Genomic DNA, 25905 nt, shown 5'->3' on the forward strand with positions numbered 1-25905 from the left:
ACCCTATAGAACACAGATCGACATACATAAACATGTACAGAACTAAGCTGTTAAGCCATTTCTGCCCAATGTTGCATATACACAAATGCGCACACCTGTGGGCTGGGCAAAAATGGGTTTTAATAACATGCAGCACAATCCTGTCCATGATTACTGGAAGTAAATTCCATTGTGTTCAGTGGGGCTTATTCCTAGATATCTAGGCACAAGACTGCAGCCAAAATCATTTGCAATTAATAGAACAGGGCAGACTACACATGGAATATCTGCTATTCATATAATTTTTTTCAGAAACATCCAAATTTTTCTTCCTCCTTTTTAATTTAAAATGTTATCCAGGTTATTATATCCCCCCCCCCATCAGCAAAACAGTAAAACACCTTAATGAACTCTAAATAAAAGCTTTGAAAAACATTCAGAACAAGGACAAAAGAATGTTCTGCCTCATTCTCATGTATGCAGATGCACTCATGGAAGATACAAAGCACTCGTTTGCAATCTCCATAGGAAAGACAAAGCACATCATTTCTATCCCTCTCTCCTCTGACATTAAAGGTTCCTTAACTCTACCCAAGAAAGAAGTCAAGTCATATATGCAACTTGTAGAAAGAAAGGAAGGAAGCAAGGCAAACTGTTGCTTCACCAGATGTGATGAGGCCCCTTCTCCATGCACAGGAGCCACTTGAATCAACTGCTATGAGCAAGAAAAGCAAGCAAGGGATCCTGTCATCATCACCAACTTGACCTGCTGGGTAAATTCCACCACGGCTCCTCAGTTTCTGAGCAGCCTATTTCCGAAAACAAGAGTGGAAGTTCCAGAAATGTTTTACAATCCACTGAATTATTATGATGATAATGGTAGATTAATATTGATGGTGTCAGAAGTGGTAAAGAGATGCTGAACAGAAGTAAAACTAAATTTGTGCTGTAAAAGAGTGTTTTTGGGGGGTGGGGAAGCTTGCTGCAACTGGAAAAGCTAGTAAGTGGCAAGAATGTATTATTTTCACATTGCCTTCCTTTGTTTCCTGAATCATCTACATTTCACTCATGGGGACAAACTAAGCATTATCATCAATGCTCCTCCCTTTAAGAAGGAGGCTTCAAACCAGAAGCACATTTCTGAGAAAGAGCAACCAGAGGAAGGCAATTCAGATCAAGACCACGACATATAGAGAGGGCACACATGGAGTGGGAACACTTTTGCACTGCAGTTTTCTTGCTAAACGTCCTCTCCCCAGCTGAAATTTGTCTCTGATGTGGCTTTTTGCTGTAAATTGCTGTACGGAGGATTCTTACCAATAAAATGACATGGAGGGAAAGTGTTAACACCCACCCTTCCTGTGCACCTGAGTCCCAATCTGGATTCTCATTACACTACCCCCGCCTCCTGACAGCTGCTTTTTGTCAAAAAGAGGTTCTCAATTTTTAAACCCATGTCTTCCTGATGGATTTATCATAATACCTTTCGGTCTTTTGATTGTGGATTCTTTACAACAGAAACGGATACTGATGAAATTACTGTAAGTCACTGCAATTAAACAAACAGCAAGGCTCTGTGTTATGCTAATGATGCTGCCCACCATGCTCTACTAGTGATTTTCAACCCTTTTCATCTCATGGCACACTAACGAGGCACAAAAATTGTCAAGGCACACCATCAGGTTTTTCTGACAATTGGCAAGGTACACCATGCTGCTGGAGGTGGTCTCACAACCCCCATGGCTATACTGATAAATGCCCCCCCAAAACTCCTGCAGCACACCTGCAGATCATTTCTGGCACACTGGTTGAAATTAGTTACTCTACTATCACAGCAGCAGGGGCTATTTGCTACATGGGTGCTTGCCTGACAGCAATTGCGACTGGTTGCAGTCATCCAGGTGAGTGGCAAATTGCACATGTGATATAGTTTTTAATACTAATTCTTACCCCAAAGTTGAAGACTTCATTGTAGCAATTACAGTATCTCAAGTACCAGGAGACATTGTAACTTTGGGATGAATCACATGTGTCTGCATTGCCTTCAACTAAACAAATAAGAACAACACGTAAGAAATAGTTCCTGCTCTTTCTACTACTAAAATATTCTTAAATGCAATTCCTTAATCCCAGACCACAAGGATGTCCACTTCATCACGATGCATTCTAGGGTGAATATGGGAGAAGGAAAGAACCATCATGCAAGCCAGAAGTTGGTCTTTCAGAGCTGAAAAAAAAAGCTCCTCAGGCTTGGAAATGGTGGTTTGGTTGCAAAGCAGAAGGAGCCCCAATTTTCACACCCTTTTCTTGTTTTTAAAGCCATTAAAACTTGGACCCCAGTATCCACTGTGAGTCAAAACCACAGAGGCTGGAACCGCGGATCTGACTGTACTTACAATTAATATTAGCAAAACTGAAGCTCAGAGTTCAAAGAAAGAACACTAGAAAAATATGGTGATCCTTTTATGAAGCCAAATTAAATATAGCTCCATGTTCTTAACTGCTTTGAGAGGGGCAAAGGACTGCTAAAAATAATGGGAGAAAAGTACTGGACACATTTTTGCAGCTTTATGTAACAGCGCAATCCCACGCATATTTACTGAGAAGTAAATCTCACTGAGTTACATGGGGTTACTTCAAGTGTGCATAAATGCAGCTGAAATCAGAGTCCTAAAAAAAAGGCTTTGGACTTCTGAAGAGAGACAGCCCAATCCTAACCTGCGCCAGTACAGGCAGGCTACATGGCCTGTGCTGCATCCAGCACAGGTTAGGAGGTGGCTGGAGACCTTCTCGGGGTAAGGGGATATATTTCCCCCTACCCCAAGTAATGCCCCAGGCTCCCCTATGGGGTTTCTCAGATCTGCACCAGCTGTTTAGCTGAGCAAATCCGGAAAGCCCCATGTAGAGCTGCCTGGCCTGGGAAGGGGGTTAGGATATGGTGGAGGAGGTCTAAGCCAACCCTGCCCTCTTCCTGGGCCCAATATGCCCCCGTTCCGCCCTCCCCCACCCAGAAATGTCCTCTCCCCATACTCCTGCGCTGCACAATCTTACCTGTGCCAGTCAGCACTGCTCTGGGAGGCAGCTCTGGCAAGCTGACGCAGGCTGTTGGTGCGGCCACAGACGTCATCACAGACATGCCCTATGGCACATTTGCAACACTCTGAGCCAGCTCTGACCAAAGTTAGGACTGTGCTGTGAGTTGACTCAAAATTATTACGGGCTGCACTATTATATGGAAGCTACAATCTGAATGTACTTACACCTCAGGAAGATTGAAGTATTCTTGAAGAGAATCTTCCCAAAGCTGAAAGGTGTCTTCGGCTATAAAAGAAAAGGAAGAGAAGTTACAACTATATATGGGAGGCCATCAAGTACATATTACTAATATTAGTGGGTCTTACGTCTGAATAAATACGCTTAGATTGCAAGTCTGAGCCTTATCCTATCCAAATTTCCCACACTGGAATAAACACTCTCTTATCTCAAGGAGGCCTCCATGACTGCAGGATGCAGCACACACCCTGCTGTCAAGGTGTATCAGACATCACCGTGTCAACAAAGGTCAGTATAGTCAAAGCTGCAGTTTACCCAGTTGTAATGTATGGCTGAGAGCTGGACCATAAGGAGGGCTGAGCACCAAATAGATGCTTTTGAATTATACTGTTGGAGAAGACTTTTGAGAGTCCTCTGGACTGCAAGGAGACCAGATAATCGTACAGGAAATCAACCCTAATTGTTCATTGGAAGGACAGGCACTGAAGCTTACTTTGGTCATCTCATGAGAAGGGAGGACTATAGAAAAGATCCTGAGGCTGGGAAAAATTGAAGGCAAAAGAAGAAGGGAATGGCAGAGGATGAGATAGTGTCATGGATGCAATGACCATGAATTTGGACAAACTCCAGAAGTTAGTGGTAGACAGCGGGGCCTGACATTCTGGGATCCATGGGGTCATGAAGAGTCAGACACAACTGAACGACTGATCTACAACAGAATCAGCACAGGAAAGTTGGACACTACACTTGTCTGAAAATAAGATTGATTGACTACAATGGGGCTTTCTTCTCGGTAAACATGGCTAGAATCAAGTTATACAGGTTGGTTCACATATGCAGTACTTTGTTTGTGAAGCAATGCCTCAGAAACCACTGACTGAGGTTATATGAAAGTCTATTTTTCAATATATGCCCTGCCTGATGGTCCAACAAGGCCTCTGTGGTGTTGACACAGAGTGCAAGTCACCATTTGACATCAGTCGTCAAAAAATGAACACACGGGTGTGGAATTCCCGAGCTGAAAAGTTTATATATTTTGAGTTAATTATCTATTAGTGACACATGCAGTCTTCAGATCTCAGATCCAATTTAATCTTTTGCTTCAGCTATAACGTCATTGGGTGCTTAAGGTAAGACTTTTTACTTTAGCATCCCCACTTGTACAACAACGACAATAATACTGTTCCATCTTCAGGGATGCTTTAAGGAGCATTGAGATCAAGTACATATAAAATATCTTTAGCATTAAGACTGCATATTTTCCTGAGCGTATGCTAACAGAACACTGGGACATGCTTCTGAGTAAACAGGCAGAGGATTGCACTATGTTGTTCATATAACTTTGAACAATGCCTAAAAATCATATTCAGCAAAGCCTGTAAAACACAGATTATAGATGGTCATTTATCAAGTGGTTGGTTATAACAGTTGCATGCAACAACACAGCAAATCATGCATTTGTAACAGCAGTGAGGATTGGGTCACATAACCACACCTGAGCAAAAATACCAGGAACCAGTGAAGTGGAAAAGTTATTTTCATCACATGACAAGATGAATGGATTACCATATGGTCACATGGCAAGTGGTATTGACTTACTTTTTTATTTTAATAGTGTATGAATTGTGAGCCTGTTGAGGACACAGAACCATTTATTTATTTTTCTACATTAATTGCTTTGTGAACATTTTTGCTAAAAAGCAGGATATAAAATATCCTTAATAGTATCATCCTGCTTTTCTTTCCCAGTGGTAAATTCAACGTACAGTTGAACTTACAGAAACAACTTACTTAAAAGCAATAAACCATAGATAATCATTACAGACCCAATTTCACAGGACGAAATGTTAACATGAGTTTTAACTATTCATCTACGTTGGTCTTTTTGCATAAGTTAATAATATTCATAAATAATAACTTGTGCAAAAGCACCTCTGTAAATGGGTTTTCATCTACCTGTGTGCTTGCCTTAAATGTAGATCAGACAGTAAAATTTGTACTTGGCAAAGTGCTGGCTGATATCGGAAACCCAAAATATACCAGGGCATTGTCTGGACATCATATGTTGAAGTAGATTTTGGAGAAACATACAGTGTACTTCTGATCTCCTCTTGGAATCTTTGACGGTGCAACGAGAATTGCACCTGATCAGTTACAATAATTTCTGGCTGCACCTATGTAAATGAGATCCAACCATCTGGACACTATTACCATGGTCGGAGCTGGTCACAACCTTAAACCTATTTTGATATTCATTTTCTTTCCATGTTCAGCAAAAGGCAGCAGATTTTTGTTACTAACTGTTTGTCACACTCCGTTTGGATAAGCGGAGCCGGTAAACCTCCAAGTAGCCCACATACTTGAGCCATGTAATGCCAGATTTGCTGTTCATGGAAAATCATATCAGCAACTTCTCTGTCCAAGGTGCAAGTGGATGCTGCAACCTTCTCCCTTGCACCACTCATATGAGTAGACCACTCACATGAGCAGAAACCTGTGCAGATAATCTCTAAAAAACAATCTCTCCACTGGCTCTTATTCTTTGTGCATCCATGCGTATTCACTAGGTTAAAAAACATGTTGGGCCCCATTATCAGCAATAAGATACAAAAAAGATCCTTCATTAACAGACATTATTGGTGATCAACAGGCAATTGTCTTTTTTAGGATGGACCTAGGCAACTGGCAACCGTCCACCTGGATCCAAATCCCCTAAAGCTAGATTTCTAGAGCAGGGGTGGCCAACCCAACCTTTCAACTTTAGGGCTCCTGGACCTTTAACGATTGTATAGAATAAAGGAAGAAATTTCAGCAAGTGCAGCTTGTCATCTCACAGATTCTGAAATTCTCTCTCCTACACAACTGCTAAAGGTCCAGGAGCCCCAGAGTTGAAAAGTTGGCCACCCCTGGTCTAGAAGAAGGCTGGTGAGTGTGCACTCTGCACATGCTCAGGGGCCTGCTCTTTCTTGTTATTCCTAAATTGCAGAGCAGGGCTCTGGGCATTAAGAACCGGTTAGGCTGGAGGGCCAGCAGGTTTGGAATCGTGACAAGCCGGAGCAGCCAAGATGAGTTAGAGGAGCTCATCAGCAGTGGAAAATTGCCTGCGGACAAGTCGAGGAGGGGGTCAGTGGCAGTAACCCCCAACTTCTACCAGATGCTCACAAGGGGGGGCAGCAAGATGCCCCCTTCCCCATGCGAGTGGGAGCTGGAGCAACCCAGGGAGGAAGAGGAGCAGGTGTTCACACGTGCAGCTTAGTCTCCCCCCCCCCCGCAAGCAGGAGGCAGCCGTGGCGCCCCTGGGGTGCCCCGCGCCCCCCCCAGCTGCCTCCCCGCGCCCCCGCCCGCTCAGTGGAAGGGGAGGGGGCCAGGCTGGCTCACCGCGAGCACCGGCAGCCGCCACTTGGACAGCTGGCCGGCTCCAGCCGGGCCCGGCAGCCACGCGAGCAGCAGCAGCAGCGAGGTGGGTCCCAGGCAGAGCGCGGCTCCCAGCGCCATCCCTCCGCAGGCAGCCGGGCACACAGCGCGTCCAGCAGCCGCGGCTCTCGCGCCTCCCCTTCCGCCCCCCGGGCTGGGGCTCCGCGCCAGTGGAGGCGGGTGATGGGGCGCCGCCGGATTGGTACAGCCAGGTGGGGACGGGCGCTGGCGTCACACGGCTGCTGTGACGCAAGAGGCGTGACGTCACAGCTGCTGCTGGGAAGGCGCTCTCTGCAAATCCGTGGCGAGGGTGGTGCCTCCCGTTGTGCCTGGTTATTGCGCAGGGAGGGGGAGGCAGGTGAGGCAGAGCCTCCCCACTGGAGACCTTCGAAAAGCACTGCTGCCACCCCATGAGGTGTGCAAGCACACGCAACCCACGTGCATAGAAAACAAATGCCCACTCTGCAGGGATGTGCGGTGGGTGGGGAGGCAGGTGAGGCAGAGCCTCCCCACCGGAGTCCTTCAAAAAGCGCCACTGCGTGAAGTGTTGAAGCACACACAACCCGTAGCTGCAGAATGGGCATTTGTTTGCTATGCGCATGGATTGTGTATGTTTGCACACCTCACGTGGTGGCAGCAGCAGCGCTTTTCAAAGGACTCAGGTGGGGAGGCTCTGCCTCACCTGCCTCCCCACGCACCACACGCACCAAGGGTTGGGCATTTGTTTTCCATGCTCTCCACTGCATTCCTGGCCCACACACAATAACAAGCCACAACACGGCACATGACAAACACTCATACTTGACCTGGACTTTATCCTAGAGCAGCGTTTCTCAACCAGGGTGACCAGATGTCATAACCGCCAGAGGCCAAGGCATCCTAAAATGTAAAGACATCCAAGAAAAATGGAAGACATGACAAAATAAAAGGTAAGAACATTCATATGTTGATTTCATGTGGTTAATTTAAACTCTATATTACTTATTAAATTTAAAACTATATTGCATATAATTTATTAATTACAAGAAGGCTATGTGCGCCCACTCACAGGGAAAAAGAGGACATTTAAGTTCTTATCCAGGACATGAAGCTAAAAAAGAGGACGTGTCTTGGAAAAAGAGGATGTCTGGTCACCCTGTTCTCAACCAGTGGTACGGGTACCACCAGTAGGACTTGAGGTGGTGTCTCATAGTACTCCCAGGACCTCCAGACCCCTTTCACCTGGCAGTGAGATCAGGAACGTGACACAACAAACAGTGGTAGGAGGCTCCAAAGCATGCTTTTCCCTGCTCAAAAAAGCCCTCCCATCCACCCTGAGCCTCTTACTGGTGTTGAGCATGACACATCTGGCCCCCCAACCCAGAAGTAACTGGCAATGATGTCATCACCTGGTGGTAGTTTGGATAAATAAACCATGTGAAGTGGTACAGTGAAGGACAAATGTTGAAAAACACTGTGCAAGAGTATCGTGTCCACTGTAATAGAGAAAGAATTAGAGCAGGTGTTGCAAAGAGTCCTGTAGCAGGTACATTACTTCCATTGTACCATTATAGATGCCACCTCAATGCTATCTTAAGTGCTTTCTTTTTGATATAGATAACACACTAGTTACTCCTTTTCTTCTCAGGAGTCACACAAATGTAGTTCCCCCAAAATGGAAACTTCAGTGTTTTAAAACAGCCTGTTATAGAGAATTGGTTAGAACTGGAACTAATATTGAGTACTAAAAAGGATGACCAGCTGATCCCATACTTCCTCAATTACACCCCACTTGTAGCTATTTGGGCACCACAGAAATAAAAATTTCAAAAGATATGCTGCTTGACAACTGCCTGCCAGGGCTAGCTATCTATAAAACAAAAACTCCAATTCCCAGAATGCAATGTGATAAAGTGAAATGAAAACTCACCATTGGGTGGAGGTTTTTCTCTAGTCCTATCCAATGCCTGTAAGAAGGGCAGGAGCACTGGTAAGAAATACATACAGTGTTCAAAATAGCTCCTTGACAGAGTGCCATGGAAGCAAGTGGCGAGGAAGTGATCAGGTAAATACAAATGATTCTGCAAGAACTGGGGCATAGTGCATGGCTGTGAAGAGACAAGCAGGCAGCTTGGATTTTGCTTTGCTCTCACCATTAAGTTATTTTTTTTTCTGATTCATATTTTTCTGATTCACAACAGTGAGCACTTACAGAGCTTGTAACTCACTTGTATATAGAAAAATACATGGGGGGGGATCCATTCCGGTGTAATAGAAAAGGAACATGAAATGATACAATCTGTTCCACTAAAATGTTACATCCTTATCAGTGGGTTGGGATAACAGACTGTGAGCAATGTGTAAAGTGAAAGACTGTGGACAGAGCTATGGTGTAAGTAATTCTGAGTGCAATTTGCACACTGTTTGCTTGTGCTTGTGCTATAATACTTTAAACAGAGCCAGCGAGTGTCTGAAATTATGTGAGCTTTCAGGTTGCAGAGAATTCTTCCTCAGGCTCTATATTTGATGAAAATTGGGGTAAGGAGAAGTTGACGTGGAGACTTTACAGTTCTTGGGTAATAATTAGTGGTAGATTATTTTTCAGAATCTGGCCTCGGGTAAAATCAGACAAAACTATAGTCAGATACCCCCCTAAGTTTAACCCCCAACTTATCCGAGGGTCATAGAAAATTCCATGATTTTTGGCTCAAAACCTGCCCTCGGCTTATCTATGGGATCAACGTGGGCGAGTGCCTGCAGTGCTCTATATGAAACTGCCTTATACTGAATTAGACTTATGGTCCATGTAGAGCAGTATTGTCACTAGGCTGACTGGCACTGGCTCGCCGGGGTTTCAAACAGTCTTTCTAAGCCCTACCTGGAGATGCGATGCCATGGTTTGAACCTAGGATCTTCTACATGCAAAGTGTGTGCTCTGCCACTAATGCCACTTCTTAGTACATTCTTAAGCAGGAATGCATGCTCAGAATGGTTTAGCACATATTAATTGTGCCACCATTACTTACAGGTCTCAAACATAACAGTCTTGCTTTATAAAATTAAATTACCTAGGTGAACCATGAGGATCCCAGTTTTTAAAAATTAAGTAGGCCATGCAGTACTGAAAACAGCCCACCTCAACTTGCAAGATCTTTCTTTCTTTCTTTCTTTCTTTCTTTCTTTCTTTCTTTCTTTCTTTCTTTCTTTCTTTCTTTCTTTCTTTCTTTCTTTCTTTCTTTTAATGAAAAGAAGACTTGATTAGGAAGTCTAATTTGGGGTCCATTCCTATCTAACTTTCCAGTGCTGGTGCAGCTGCAATGCAGCTCCTAGGTAAGGAAACAAATATTTCCTTACCTTGAAGAAGCCCCCCCCCCCCAGCAGGATACAGCACACACCCCATTGGCATGGCTGCATCAGCGCTGGAAAGTTGGATAGGACTGGGCCCTTAGTCAAATCCATGGGCTTCAATTTCCAGGTACACAAAGTCCTCTTGGGACAAATCAGTAATGGAGACTCTGCTTACTTTGAAGATCTCAAAAGGTGGGAAAGTCATGAACATCTATCTCAGTTCAATATTATTTCAGATTCTGGCTTCCATGTTTTTAATTTATTCTGAAATAGTATTGATAGATTCTCTAGGCCTACTCTCAAAGTGTTCAGTTGTAAATATTTTGCATTTCTGCATTGGTTCATTTTTTAACCTTTTCTGTTTTAAACTATTGTCCTATGAGGCTTATTTATCACCATATCTGCATACTACAGTCATCGGCTTCCACAAAATGCTACAAATAGCAAACTAGAGCCTACATTTGCATAGCCCACCTGTTCTTTTGGACAAAGCGAGTTTGTGCCAGTATGTACCTTATAAGTGGGTTGCCAGTTCGTTCATTCATACCTTTTTTATTTCACTTATACATTTTTTAATCCAGTGTTGAGGATGAGGCTGTGGACAAAAGCAAATTTAAGACCTGCAAACAAATTGCCTTCTACAGGTAAGAGATATGAATGTTTAAGTGTATTTCCTACGCTACACAACTGGGCTAACTTAACATCACAACCTGTCACACTGCAGGAAGGTCCAGGTCATTGCACCTGTGCTACATTTTTGCTTCCATAAGTATTTCTAACTTGTACAGAGTTACCCTTGTCAGGTGGTGACATTCATACACTGCCTTTTAGGACAAGCACTCCCAAAGTGGGAGTGCTTGTATATCAATATAACAAATAAAACCACGTAAGAGCAGAGGAACAAAAGCCAATTCCAATTTACCAGCTAAAATTATCCGTTAAAAGCTTTCTGGTTTTCATTGAGTTGCTTCGTCTTTGTGGTTACGTTGATAGTCTTCAGGAGGTAAGAGTTTACAAAGTAGGACAATCACCACCCCCTCACTGGAAAGAATTAGTGCGAGTGTTGTCATTTGTGGGGGGGAAGCGAGAACTGTTTTCCTGTCACCTCTTACCACAAAAACCAAGTAACTCAACGAAAACACTACAGATGCATTTTGCAGATAATCAGCCCTGCTGCATTTTCCTTTATTACACCTTTCCAACCCCTCATTGATTTCAGGGAAGCCTACAACTCCTTCTAATTGTCATCCTTTCAGCTGCTAAAAAATCTTTAGTCAATTCCCTGTTGGTTTTGTGTGTGATGCACAGAATTTCCGGAAAGAGGCTTAGTTATTTCAGATTGCTGAGAAAAAAAAAGTTACTTCAACTTTCAGGACTGACCACATAATCCTTTCTTCCTCCTTTGAGATGCGTGACTTCTGAAACTTTCAGTAATAACTGAATTAGTTAACAGAGCTGCCTTTCATATTCACTAGTAGTAATCTCAGCAATAAACTAATGCAGCGGTTTTCAAACTCTCTTGGAGAGTTTGAGCCACTCTAAGTTTTTGCGGGGGGGGGGGGAGGCAGCAGGGGGAAAGCAGCGGCGCGATCGCCAGAATCGCACCATTCCAGGGAGCTACAGGGGCTTGGCTGCACGTACCTGAGCTTCCTGCAGCCTTCTGGGGTTCCGGGCAGTCTGGCGCGACCTTCTGCAGGGCTCCCTGCAGCTTCAGAAGTGAAAGTGGAGCGATCGCACTCCACTTCCGCTTTAGCAGAGGCAGGGCGCGATAGCTTCACTTTCAAAGCTGTAGGGAGCCCTGCAGAAGGTTGCGCGGGGCTCCCTGCACCCCCAGGAGGCTGCAGGAGGCTCAGGTACGTGCAGCCAAGCCCCTGCAGTCCCCTGAGCAGTGTGATCCTGGGGATCGCGAGGCTGCCTCCTCCCTGCCTCCAGGCTGCCCCTGCCCTTTAAGGTGAAAGTGGCCAGGGCCCACAGGCTGTTTGAAAAGCCCTGAACTAATGGTAAGAATAGTGCATCAAGGAGCAGTACTGGATTTCTGAAGCGCGCTAAGCAGTGCTTTGCAGAGGACAGACAGTACTATAATTGAATTAAATACAGTGGGCCTTTAGCATCTGCAGTCTTGGAATCTGTGGATTCCAGCAACCGCAGATGCCTCCCCAGGCCTCAGAACAGCTTCTGGACACAAGCAGAAGTGACTTGTCCATAACTTCCGGTCACATTCAGGAGGTGTTCTAAGGCCTGAAGCCCGTGGAGTGGGCCTGCGCAACCTTCAGTAAAATGATTGCAGCACCAGGCTCCAGCATCTGTGGATTTCAGTATCCATGGGGGGAGTTGACTGGAGCCAATCCCCCACAGATACCAAGGAAGGACTGTAGATTTTTCCATTTTTATATCTTAACAAGAAACAAACTTTAATTTGATATTCAAGACTGTCTGTCCATACAAGACTGTCTATCCATACATTGTTTCTTCAATAGGTGTAAATTTTGGCTACAATTATGCTTAAATGATTTTGAAGTCAATAGGATTTAAACTATACCTACTTGTGAGCCTTATTACATTTTAGATCACTGTATACTATAAATTATAGAGCTGAACTTATGAATGTATTCTCTTCTTTGTGCATCAGGCGTCAAAAACAGTTGCGTCTTGAGAAGTCCTTATACCAAGCCTTGCTGGACACCCTTGATATAACCAATGACAGTATCAAATTCCAAGTTATCAATGAAGAGTGCAAGGTGGGAATATATTTGGAATGTCATTGATTGAGAAAAGCAATGCAAAGTTTATCATACAAAGATTAATTTGCTGTTTTAGTACTTGATTGTGTCTGCGCCATGCCTGCGTGGTGACTGCATTTGGATGAACTGTGTCTCTGCTAATTCAAGTGAGGCTGTCACCATTGATTTCTAGAAGATGCTGATTATAAGTACTGTAAAATTTAGAGTGTACTAGGAATTAACACTTCACAGCACGATCCCATACATGCCAGTACCAAAGAAAGTCTCATTTAATTCAGTGGTTCCTTTCTGCCAGAATTAGCCAATGTTAAGTATGCCTTGTCTAAATGAGGGTCTAGGCCATTTAGATATTTGTGTTTTCAAGAAGCAACCAGTTGTCTCACAGTGTACACACACACATGAATGAATGAATCTCTGTGTGTGTTTATTTGCAGGAGCAGTCATGGGTAACAATCACTTATTGTTTAATGGTTACACTGCTTTGCTAGTGAGTTTTCAAAGCAGCCCACAGATATTCAGGCTGCAATCCTAACCACACTTTCCTGAGAGTAAGCCCCATTGAACAAAACAGGACTTACTTATGAGTAGACCTGGTTAGGATTGTGCCCTCAGTCAGTAGGATCAATAAAAAAATTTTAAAAGATAAAAGACATTTTTAAAAGATAGCAGCTGCATTATTTTTAATTGATTGTGAGTGGTTTTGGCACTTTTTTTATTGAAAAGAGGCATATAAATAAATAATAGCAGAACCCAAAGTCTGGATTTTCTTTGTTTCGGTATCTTCAGTCTTCCTTCTCAGGTATACAGATGCACATGTGACAGAGTTAAGTGCAATTAATGATACCTTTACATAAACCACATTGTAGGAAAGCCTCCTCTCCTTCCCACCCATCCCCAGGTTTGTGTTTTTCTAGCATGACATGAAATCTGAACTAAAACATAATACAACATACGTACACATACCACATACTTCTGCACATAGATTATAATTGTTGTTTGTTTGCTCGTTACCAGATACCACTTTCAGTGGAAATTTGTGAAATAGAGGACAATATTTTCAGACTTAAAATTAATGAAATAAAGCCACTTAAACCAAGATATGAAGTCCCTGATGTTCTCATAAAAGAACCTGCCAAATTCAGGTAAGCAGTAGAAAGTGATATTTTAGCTTTTATGCATCTGTCCCTCTCAGGGGTGAAAAGGTAGTTTTGAGATTGCTGGGAGGAGAGATAATTAGGCTGTTTTCTGTATGAGAATATATGCTGCTTATGGACACCATGTGACTGTTTAGCAGACTATCAGAATATTAATGCCAGATACAAGGGAGGGCACCAGGATGAGGTCTCTTGTCATCTGGTGTGCTCCCTGCGGCATTTGGTGGGCCGCTGTGAGATACAGGAAGCTGGACTAGATGGGCCTATGGCCTGATCCAGTGGGGCTGTTCTTATTTTCTTAATACTTTTACACAGGGCTGATTCAGATGACCATACTGTGACTTGTTGGGTCACGAACGCAACTTGCACCCTTCAGAGCCCACATCCAATTTCAGAGCTGCTGTCTGCCAACCATTGTTAAGCCAGAGTCATTTCTAAATTACTGTTATGCAGCAGCTCCTGGTTCAGAGAAGCCAAGGTTCTGTTGATTTACATACAGGATTTAAATGTTCTGGCTTTGCAGTTGCTGAGAAGCTAAGGGAGGTGAAGGCATGGATTCAGTCAGGGAACTTCAAGCTGCATTTCCGATTTAAACAAACCATAGTTTGCTGATTGTGTGAACCAACTGTCAACTTTGCATATGGAGGCATGAATTTATAAAAACTGATACACTTAATCCTGAAGCCAAATGCTAGTACTGTGTGTGTACAACCAGAATACATCTTAGTGACCTGTTGTCTGATTTGCTGCTGTTTACAGTTTAATAACAAGCTTTCAAGGGTTTTATGCTTTACTGTCTCTTCTGTTCACCAGGCTAAATATATCAGAGAGAGATGCAGGCAAGCTTGTGTTGGCTTGTGCCAGTGAAGACCAGCAGCTTCACATCACAGCAAACCCTTTTCAGATACAGTTTGTTTCCAAGGATGAAATTGTGCTGAGTTTGAACTCAAGAGGCCTGTTGTATTTTGAGCACCTACGGTCACCACCCCATCTCAGGTGTGATATCTTTCTGTCTGGGTTCATTGGCACCAAGTGGTGCCAAATAATCTTAGGCTGCAATCTTAAACAATCATATTCTGAAATGATTTCCATTGAAATCCTTGGTACTTACCCATAAGCAGACATAAATAAATGTGCTAACCAATTCTTCTTACTGTTGCTTTGTAATTAGGAAATCTACAGTGCAAGAAAATGTGGACGGATCATCAGCTTCCTCTGAGGTAAACATGTGTTTTGTGGCTTCTTGCCTTATCCAGGAGGGTGATGAGACCTCCTTAATAGAAAATAATGCATTTAGCATTGTGAAAGTACCCAAGTCATAGTAAATTTATGACTGGGGCAGGAAGAAAATGCTCTATTTGGCAACTGCTTCTGAACGATAGTCAAGATGGGGAGGGAGTCCATATGGCAACAAATGATGGTGTGAGATGGGACTGTGTACAACGCAGAATTACAATATAATGCCTCAGCAATAGCCGACCGCTTGGCCCTGGACTCTCTTCAGTATTGCAACTCTGTTAGTATGTGGGGAAGGGAATTTACAAATTAAGGACTTAAATTGGCAATTTATCAAACCACATTGTCTCTTATTTTTAAACATATAGGAAAATCAAGATGTCCTGGGTCTCTGGAAAGAGAATTTTGGCGGGTTTTCTGACATTAAAGCCAATGGTAAGACTAGGCATAGCCTTAATATAAAAGCTTGTGCTTTTCCTTGATTATTATGTTCTAGGCATATGAAGCAGGGCCGTGTTATGTTCATGCTTTGCACGCAGTAGATCTCAGGTTCAATCCCTGGCATCTCTAGGCTGGGTAGGAAAAAATTCCTATCTGAAATCCTATAGAATCACTACCAAACGTTGTTGAACATACTAAACTATATTGGCCGTTTGGTTCCCTTCTTAGACAAATCTGGCCAGCAGAAACACAAAAATACCAGGACCAGAACTTCTTCTTTTGCAGCAATAGAGGAGCTTAACTTTTCTGACCCTTGGAGTTTGATAAATCCCTGAGAGTGTGTATTATCTCCTCTACACAACAAATAATCTCCAGAATAGACTTCTTTCTACTTGAAATCTTGAGGCATCCCAAACAGTACCACTACCCTTTCAGTCATCCCAGACCCCTTTCAGTCACAGCTCAACCTAAGAGATAAACATAATTTTGTTGTAAGGCATTATATAAATATTAATTATTATTAATAATAGATAATAATTCTTCCAGACACCTTAACTTCTCTTAACTGTTGGACCTGCTTTCATAAAGATTATGTCACTAGATACCTCATATTTCTGAGAAAGGAATAAGGGCCCAATCCAGGTCTTTGTATGCCAGGTCACCGCTGGCATGCACTGCCTTACTGCGGGCACAGCGCCAGAGCTAGCCCAGCATGAGCCCACGCTGGGCCAGCTCTGGTGTTGGCCTACGGTTCGCTGCCTGGAGCTTCATGTGAAGCACTGGATGGTGAAGAGGTAAGACGGGATGAGGGAAGGAGGGGAGAAGATGTTCTGGGACAGGGTGGAAGGTGTGGCAGGAGAGGGAGTAGGGTGGGAGGTGGTGAGACAGGCAGAACTCAGCTCCGTCAGTTCCGGAGCCCAGTTTTGGACCACACGGCCTGACACAGGACTCCTTGATTCTGCGCTGGCTAAAGAGCTGGTGCAGAATCAAGTAGACTCATTGCAGGGCTACTTCCTTACCCGGGAGGAAGGGGACAAATGTTCCTTTCTCCCAAGGAGCCACTGGCTGCCCAGTGTGCTTAGGATGCTGTGGTAGCCATTTTGGTGCCACAGCAGCCCTGTGCACCGGGCAGCTCAGGATTGGGCTATAAGCCCTCTACTTCATCCCAATGTATTCTTTGGGATATACCCAAAGCATATTTGACAAGGTGCATAATCTCTTACCCAGCCTGTTAAAAGTAAAACGGCCAGGGAGGCCAAAATTGTGCAACTCTAAGCATTCAGGAACAAGTTTCTACCCTTGAGCAATGCAGTGCCTTTGTGGTTTTCAAAGATGAACTAAACAGCTTGCCAGGGCTGGTCCATCCAGGAGGCTAACTGAAGCAGTCACCTCAAGGCAGCAGACTGTTTAGGGGCTCCTTCTTCCATCCACCCGCTCACATCCACCGAATCTCCCTTCCACTCCCTGAACTGGGAAAAGTGGGTGACAAAATGGAAGTGTGAGAAGAAGAGAGTGATGGGGTTGAAACTGACATATTAGCAGGGCAGGGGCAGCATTTGGCTGCCCTCCTCAATCATCCAGAGGTCTTGGGCCAGCCCTGCTGCTTTCCCAATAAACTTGAATTTGCTTTAGCATGTGTTAAACAAAACTTGTGGGAAACAGGCATTAAAATGTTGACCGCATTAAACATCAGAATCACAATCCCAGCACCCAAGATAGAAATTGTAAAGACTTACTGCACAACAAAATTACAGAACAGTTTGAACTTCTGTGCAGAACGGAAGCACTCCCTACTGGTGGAGGTCATCATTTTCACCATTTTTTAACTACCCGAATATTCTGGGTGGTTCTGTTCACATGCTGTTGCTCTTCTAACAGGAACAACTTAAAATACAGCTAGAAACAGAAAGTGCAGTTAAAGATTTGCCAGCAAGAAAAGCTCCTGGCCCTGTTGGGTAGAGTGCCTTCTCAATCTTACATAACATATATTTGGAAATGAGAAAACCGGGTCACTTAACTCTCAATAGGAAGAGTAGATCTTGACTATATTTAATATTCTGATGTGTTTCAAAATCCTAGCTGCCAGACCTCAGCTATAGCTACCTGAGCTACTGCGCAAAAACCAAGTGGGGGTTATAAATAAATGCCAAGGAGCAGATCACACCTGTAGTCTGACACGCACTGGCGTGGTGACATTTCACTGCATGACGAGTGTTCCACACGCCTCATTCATAGCAAGCCTGAATGCGCTATGTTAGGCTGCCCTTAAAAAGTGTACAGAAACATCAGCTGATACAGAACGTGACCCGCATTTTGTTTCGGTTTGTACAGTTCAAGATGCTGGCTGTCACCTCTAAGTGGTTTGGCTTTACCTGTTGTACCATTGGGATACAAGTCTCTAAAAGAAAGTCTATATATAGTAGGTGGCAAAAGACATCTGCAGAGGCCAATTGTGAATCCTGTTCAAACTAAGGGTGTTTTGTTGTTGTTTACTGTTAATATGCTTTCATCATATCACAGCACTGTTCTGTCTCAATATTCTTATTCCAGGTCCTAGTTCCATAGGCCTTGATTTTTCTTTCCATGGATTTGAACATGTCTATGGAATACCTCAGCATGCAGAGACATTTCTCCTTAAAAACACAAGGTAATATAATTAATTTGTATCAGATGTTGGCAAGCATCTGAATGTAGTGATAACTAGAGATTTGCAGTTGAAGATTTGGCTGGTTAGTTCAGATTCAGATCCTCTTATTGTTATGAGCCAACTTCCCTGGCTCATGCTTCACCATCCTCCAAAGGTCTGTCCACAGTGGTGCCTGGAGGGGAGCAGGGGGGCAAAAGCCTCAAATGCTGCACCTGCAAAGTGTTGCAGACCACTCGGAAAGCCTTCTGAGGTTTCTGACGAAGTCTTAAGCAGTACTTCGGGTTTCCCGGAAGTGCTATTTAAGACCATGTGTTAAACTTCAGAAAGCTTTCCTAGCCATCCCTAACACCGTGCAAGGCTGCATTCTGCTGGATAGTTATCCAGGCAGGGGGCCAGTATGATGGGGGGAGGCTGCATCATGGACCTGCGCACTGGGGCAGGTCTGTAACTGTCTGTCCACACTTTTACTACCAACTGCAAACAGTCCCCACTGCATCTAAATAAGATGCGAGTTTCATTGTTTCTTGGTGTCAGGACCCAGGGGCAAAGGACCTACTCTGTCCAAGGCAGCCAGCATGTACAAGACAGGCAGGTTCTGAATTTGGCAGGCAAGGATCAGAGGACACCAGAGGCAGGTGACATGATCCAAGAAAGTCAGGTTCCGAAAGGTAGCTGAGGCACAGCACCAGAGAGTAGTTCAGCAGCTACTTTAGGTGACAGGTTGCTCATACTGGGGAACTAGATCTGAGACAATACTTATATAGCAACAGTCGGGTGCCTATTGGCTCTCTAGGTCATTTGATCAAGCTGGCCTGCCAAGTAGCAGTACCTCTCCGCCACCCCACCCCACCCCAGTCATTATGGCTGCAGACCAGCCATATCCTTGACTCTCAAGTTGTGCCCAGTGGTGAGGGACTAAGGGTGCAATCCTAACCCATTATTTCAGTGCTTTCCAGCACTGAAATAGCAGTACCAATGGGACATGCGCTGCATGTCACTCAGAGGCCTCCTCAAAGTAAGGGAATGTTTATTCCCTTACCTCAGAGCTGCATTGCCCTTAGGATTGCACCCTAAGGTGCTTGGGACTTGTTACCAGATTCTTCAGCTTGTGCTCTCTGTCGCTGCACACTTACTCTCTCCTTTCTCTGTTCCCTCCCTCAAGCTAAGCCCATTGCCTGCTGTGTTTCCCTGACCCTTGGTCCTCTTTCCAGTCAGTTTCCCAGCTCTCTGCTCACTCCTTCCTGCCAAGAGCAAATAGCTCTTTTGCTCCCTAAACTCTGTAGCTGATGTTCTGCAAAATCCAGTTTCTTTTTAACCCCCACTCTTCCTTAGCCTAATGCCTCTGTTTCCTTTTTTTCCTTCAAGCCTCTGCCTTCTCCATCATCAAATCCTTTCTTCACATCCCATCACCTCCTCTGTTTCAACAGCCATCCTTTTTCTGCACACCCACTCTCATAGCTCTTCCATCTCCACTTCCGTGCATCTGTCCCTCTTTCCTGCATGTAGCTTCTCCTGTCCCAGGTTGTTCTCAGCTGACCCAGCCCTATGTCCCTCACACAGACTGCATCGTTCATTAACATTTTGTGCTGACATTTTCAAGCTGCATAGTTAGAGTGTTCCTGAACTTCCATGTTGTTGCACCAGCTCAGTCAGCTGAGAAAGGGTATAATGACAGAACAGACAATGGGAGAGGCCTTGGCATCCGAACAAAACAGACTTGTTACCCAGGGCTGTTGTGTGCCCTGGTCTCATTTCAATGAAACGGTCTCATTTCAATGAGATACACTGGTATACAGCTAGGTACACCCTCCCTTATTTACCTCAGAATCAGCCAGACCCTCTGTGATCTATTAAAAATAACAATAAAGCTAATCATAAATAAAACAATTAATAAATAATTAGTTAGAACAGTTGTGGCTCAGCAGTTCAGACCAACAGCTATAAAATATTTTTTTTAAAATACAGCATCTTTAGCCGACCACAGGCCTCGGACCACAGAACCTTTGGCACGGTCCAAGCACAGTGACTGTCCAGGCCTGTCCAGGCACGGTGGCTGAAGGCCTGTTTCTGAAACAGACAGATGCAGCCAATTTTTAATTAGTAGACCCAGCTACCTAGCCTTGGAGCCAGGGTACAACCTGATAACCAGGTATCTTCTCAAGAGAACCTTCCTAATGAGTAGCTGTTCTCCTAGCACAGAGAGACAACTTTTCTCTCCCAACATGGTCTCCAAGATAGAGTCTCAGACAGCATGATTTTACAACTGCATGGCACCTTCTTTTACTGAATAATAATAATAATAATAACTTTATTTTTATCCCGCCCTTCTCCCCAAAGGGACCCAGGGCGGCTAACAACTTATAAAACAGATTAAAACATAATTTCACAACAGATAAAAACATATTAAAAAACACATTAGCAGAACCCATAAAAACAGTAGTCAGATAAAAGTCAGAATAAAAGAGCATAAAACAGCAGTTCTTAGAGGAATTGGGCCTGTAAAAAAGCAGCTAAAAGATGTATAAAAGATGTTAAAAAGGCCATAAAGTCAGAAGGCTTGGTTAAACAACAAGGTGTTCAGGCCTCGCCGAAAGGTCTCAAGAGAGGGAGCCATTCTCAAGTCAAGGGGAAGGGAGTTCCATAAAGTTGGTGCCACTACTGAGAAGGCCCTGTTTCTTGCCGCAGCCCCACGAACCTCCTTGGGCGGCGGCACTTGTAAAAAGGCCTTCTCTGATGACCTGAGAGGACGAGCCGGATTGTGCGGAAGTAGGCGATCTCTAAGATAACCTGGCCCAGAGCAGTATAGGGCTTTAAAGGTCAAAACCAGCACCTTGAATTGGACCCGGAAACGAATGGGCAGCCAATGCAGCCCCCGGAGAAGCGGGCTGACAGAGTCAAACTGCCTAGCTCCAGTGACCACATGGGCCGCCGCATTCTGCACTAATTGCAGTTTCCGAACCGTCTTCAGGGGCAGCCCCACATAAAGCGCGTTACAATAATCTAACCTCGATGTCACCATAGCATGGATCACCGTGTCCAGGTCTGCACAATCCAAGTACGGACGCAGCAGGCGCACCAGCTGAGGCTGAGCAAAGGCCCCCCTAGCCACAGCCGCCACCTGGGAATCTAGGAGCAGCTGCGAGTCCAGGTGGACCCCCAAGCTGCGGACCTGCTCCTTCAGAGGGAGTGCAACCCCATTCAGAGCAAGCCGATAATCCAGCACCTGCATTGAGGATTTCCGAACCAGGAGAGCCTCTGTCTTATCCGGATTTAATTTCAGCTTGTTAGCCCCCATCCAGATCCTCACTGCTTCCAGACAGCGCTCCAGGCCCTCAACCGCCACCCTAGAGTCTGGAGGAAAGGAGAGATAAAGCTGGATGTCATCAGCATATTGATGACACCCCACTCCAAACCCCCAGATTACCTCACCCAGCGGTTTCATGTAGATATTAAATAGCAGGGGGGACAGAATTGAACCCTGCGGCACCCCGCACCTCAATGGCCAGGGTGTCGAACAGGCATCCCCCAGCACCACCATCTGGGACCGACCTTCCAACTAGGAGCGGAACCACCCCAAAACAGTGCCTCCAACTCCCAGCTCGGCCAATCGGCCCAGAAGGATACCATGATCAATGGTATCGAAAGCCGCCGAGAGTTCCAGCAGGACCAACAGGGACGCACTCCCCCTGTCCAGTCCCTGGCGTAGGTCATCCACCAAGGCGACCAAGGCAGTTTTCGTCCCAAAGCCCGGCCTGAAACCAGATTGAAAAGGATCCAGATAATCCGCTTCATCCAAGACCCTCTGGAGTTGGGCCGCCACCACCCGCTCAATTACCTTGCCCAGAAACGGGATGTTGGAGACTGGCCTATAGTTGTTCAACACAGTGGAATCCAGGGAGGGCTTCTTCAGGAGGGGGCGAACCACCACCCGCTTCAAAGCAGGTGGCAATGTCCCCTCCCCCAAAGAAGAGTTGACCACCCTCCCCGTCCACTCAGCCAGTCCACCCTGGGCAGCTCTTATCAGCCAAGCTGGGCAAGGGTCAAACAGGCAGGCAGACAGCCTCACACTCCAAAGGAGTCTGTCCACATCCTCAGGCTGCACAAGCTGAAAAGAATCCCACAACACTGGACAAGCAGTTGCCAGGGGGACATCATCAGACATTGTCAATGTGGCATCCAAGTCGTAACGAATGCGATCTATTTTATCTGCAAAATGTTGCGCAAACACGTCACAGCGGCTGACCGTGTATTCCTCCTGGTACACTGGCGGTGCCTGATGGAGGAGGCCCCGCACCACACAGAACAGCTCTGCTGGACGGCTATCAGCAGACGCAATGGTAGCAGAGAAGAATGAATCTCAAGAACCTTTCTCATGCCCATTTAGCAATGACTCGGCTAGCTCATTCACACAACACACTAGCCCTATAGATGATGATAATACTAATAGCAATATTTATATACCGCCTTTTTTTGTCGCTGGATTTCTCCTCCAACTTTAATCTAGGGCGGTTTATATATAGGCAGGATTTTCTAAATACCCATAAGGGATTTTTACAATTACAAGTTCTAATCTTCCATAGAACGCCTTCATTCCATAGAACGCCTTCCATAGAACATCTTCAAAGGGGTTGTACTAGATGGCCTATTAGACCCCTTCCAACTCTATGATTCCAGATGGATTCCTTCTCTAGTATCTTTCTGGCTGCATTTGCCTCTCATGCTTAACTGACTGCAACTCCTTTACTGAAGGAAATACCCCCCCTCTAACAGATACCCTCCTCTAGGCTCTCTGTACTCTATTGCTCCTTTTCCACCTTGTCTTCCTCTCCCAGTTCAGGCCAATCCTGTCCAACTTTTCCGTGCCAATGCAGCCCTGAGGTAAGAGAAGGAACATTACCTTGAGGAGGCCTCTGTGACTGTGGGCCCATTGCAGGATGCTACAAACACCCTGTTGACATGGCTGTATCAGCACTGGAAATTTGGATAGGATTGGGTCCTCCATTTCTTTAGACCTGGGGTAGTTAGTTGTTGTTGGCAACCTTCAGTCTCGAAAGACTATGGTATCGCGCTCTGGATGGTGGTTCTGGCACAGCGTCTAGTGTGGCTGAAAAGGCCGATTCGGGAGTGACAATCCCTTCCACACTGGGAGCAAGTGTAGTGTGTCCCTGGTCTGTCTCCCTGGCTGTGGGCCTTCCTTCTTTGCCTCTTTGCCTCAGACTGTTGGCCAAGTGTCTCTTCAAACTGGGAAAGGCCATGCTGCACAGCCTGCCTCCAAGCGGGCCGCTCAGAGGCCAGGGTTTCCCACCTGTTGAGGTCCACTCCTAAGGCCTTCAGACCCCTCTTGCAGATGTCCTTGTATCGCAGCTGTGGTCTACCTGTAGGGCGCTTTCCTTGCACGAGTTCTCCATAGAGGAGATCCTTTGGGATCTGGCCATCATCAGACCTGGGGTAGCATAATGGCTAAGAGGCCAAGCTGTAAATCAGGACATCCCCAGTTTAAATTCCTAGTTTATTAATTATTATTATTATTTATTATAATTCCAGTTTAAATCTCAACTCTGCCATGAATTCTCACAAGGCAGCCCACTCAGTCTCAGCTTCCTAGCTGTAACATGGGGGTGATAATACCTATTTTACACGACTGTTGTAAGGACAACATCAGAGTAGTGTATGTGAAGCACTTGGCACACTCAGACAGTACTATATGAATGTTAAGTATTACAATTGCAGTGGATCCTTGCTTTATGGTGGGTTCGCTTTAGGATCAAATCATTTCAAAATGAACTTGGCTGTGTGTGTTGGGTAAGGATACAGCTTTGTAATTTGTGTTTTATAATTACAACATTGCATAAATTCATAACCATGACCCCTAAAGAGCATACTAGACTCCTTTTAAAACCACTTTTTAGAGAGGGAAATAGTTTAATTCTGTGGCAGAAAATTTGAGACCTTTGAGGCCTTGAAAAGAATCCCCCCCAAACGCATTATCGCAAAGGTTCCCAAACTGGTGCATGGCTACCCACCAAACTGGAAAGCACTTGATCCTGGCCCCTTAAGGGGGGGAGGAGGGAAGCAGCAATGGGATCCCCAGGATTGCACCACTGCCAGGAACAGAGTATTTTTAAAAAACTTACCTCCTCCTATGCCAGTCTCCGGTGATCTGAAACCACTTCCAGTTTTCGATCATGAAACCAAAAGTGGTTTCCGATTACTGTAGATACTCATGTGTAGTAGTGAAATTTCTGCCAAGTAATCAAGCTCCAATTCTCACTTCGACTTATCTCCAGGTCTATCAGAGGGCCTTTCAACTCTGAAAAGTTCCTGTCTCAAGCAGCAGACAGGCCCCAAGTTTCTCAAGCAGCAGGCAGGCACCAGGCAGGCAGGACAGAGATTGTTTCTACAGCAACTGGGAAATTCCAGCCAAAATTAACCTTTTATTCTCTTTCCTTCTGCTGCAGCCTGGTTCTGCTTTGCACAATTCTGGGGATTTTGTTGCTGCCTTCTCCCTGCTCCCACAAATACTTAGTGTTTCCCAAACTTCTGAGAAGATATGGGAATCACTGAGTTATTGGGTTCAGATTACAATATTATTACAATACAACTGGAGTGTCACCAGAATGCATTACCATTGTAAGGTGGAGGGGGGGCACTGCATTCAGTGTAGAAGCCACAGAGTGATTTGTACATGGCATCATATTTCGGTAAGGTGTATTGATCTGAAAAGAATGACAAGCCGTCCAGTGAAAGAGAGAAAGAGGAACTGAACTTTTGTCTTTGTTTAAAGACACATTCTCTTCCTGAGAGTTGTACCTTAGGCAAACACTCCTTTCACACACCTCATCCTAGAAGAACAGGTTTAAGGGACAATATTATCTTTGTCAGCTTGAGCTCTTGTTCCTTTTAAATTTATTTTGGTGATTTATAAAAAATAAATAAATTTTTATTTGCAAAATTTCCAATGCACAAATCAGCTAGGCTTGTTGGGCAGAGCTCTGAGAATGCAGAAGCTTCGAACAAAACTGGAAAAGATCAGTGCACTTCTTAGACCATTTCTAACTTATTTAACAGGAGGAAAGTCCCACTGAACTCAATGAAATTTACTTCTAAGTAAACACACTTAGGGCCAAACTGACTTTAGTTGTATCAGTGGGACTGATGCAGTTTGTTCTGTGTAATTAGAATATGTGGGAGGTCCCAGTCTTTTATTGTGATAACTTTACTGAAGATGGACCTGGAAATCGTTTAAATATAATATTCATCTCTTGCATTGACCAAACAGTGTAACACCATTGCATGCAGTGTAAGCAAAATGCTCTGTAAAAGCAATGTCTATCTGTTCCAGTGAGGACGATGTCTACCGGCTTTATAACCTGGATGTCTTTGGATACAAGATACACAGCAAAATGGGCATTTATGGTTCAGTGCCCTTACTCCTGGCGCACAAACCTGATAGAACCATGGGAGTCTTCTGGATGAATTCCTCAGAAACTCTAGTGGAGATTGCTACAAAAGCTGCAATGAAGGTGAGTGCTGCATTGGAATCTTGCTCAGATTGTAGCCTGAAAGTACAACTCTATAGGGCAGTGGTTCCTAAACCAGGGGAAACAAGGGTTGCATGGAGGTTCCTGGGGGTCATGGGAAGCAGTATTTCCTATAAGCTGCGCTCTGGAGATTGTTATTGTTATTAATATGT

General features: G+C 44.7%; 2 protein-coding genes across 2 annotated transcripts in view; one reads left to right on the top strand and one right to left on the bottom strand.

Annotated features, from left to right (window-relative positions):
- TMEM87A (transmembrane protein 87A) overlaps positions 1 to 6747 on the bottom strand; it is a 33880-nt gene extending 27133 nt beyond the window's left edge. The window contains exons 1-3 of the mRNA XM_066618443.1: positions 6631 to 6747; positions 3240 to 3300; positions 1930 to 2027 (exon numbers count right to left, since the gene is read on the bottom strand). Of these exons, the coding sequence (XP_066474540.1) occupies positions 1930 to 2027; positions 3240 to 3300; positions 6631 to 6747 (276 nt within the window). The remainder of the gene's footprint in view (positions 1 to 1929; positions 2028 to 3239; positions 3301 to 6630) is intronic.
- A 1877-nt stretch (positions 6748 to 8624) lies between these two features.
- The window catches only part of GANC (glucosidase alpha, neutral C), a 40840-nt gene continuing 23559 nt past the window's right edge, over positions 8625 to 25905 (top strand). The window contains exons 1-9 of the mRNA XM_066613933.1: positions 8625 to 8710; positions 10575 to 10637; positions 12623 to 12731; positions 13749 to 13876; positions 14702 to 14884; positions 15060 to 15108; positions 15493 to 15559; positions 18116 to 18212; positions 25555 to 25735. Coding sequence (XP_066470030.1) covers positions 8682 to 8710; positions 10575 to 10637; positions 12623 to 12731; positions 13749 to 13876; positions 14702 to 14884; positions 15060 to 15108; positions 15493 to 15559; positions 18116 to 18212; positions 25555 to 25735 — 906 coding nt within the window. The 5' untranslated portion in view covers positions 8625 to 8681. The remainder of the gene's footprint in view (positions 8711 to 10574; positions 10638 to 12622; positions 12732 to 13748; positions 13877 to 14701; positions 14885 to 15059; positions 15109 to 15492; positions 15560 to 18115; positions 18213 to 25554; positions 25736 to 25905) is intronic.

This window comes from Tiliqua scincoides, chromosome 1, assembly GCF_035046505.1.
Source record: "Tiliqua scincoides isolate rTilSci1 chromosome 1, rTilSci1.hap2, whole genome shotgun sequence".
NCBI classification, from domain to species: Eukaryota; Metazoa; Chordata; class Lepidosauria; order Squamata; family Scincidae; genus Tiliqua; species Tiliqua scincoides.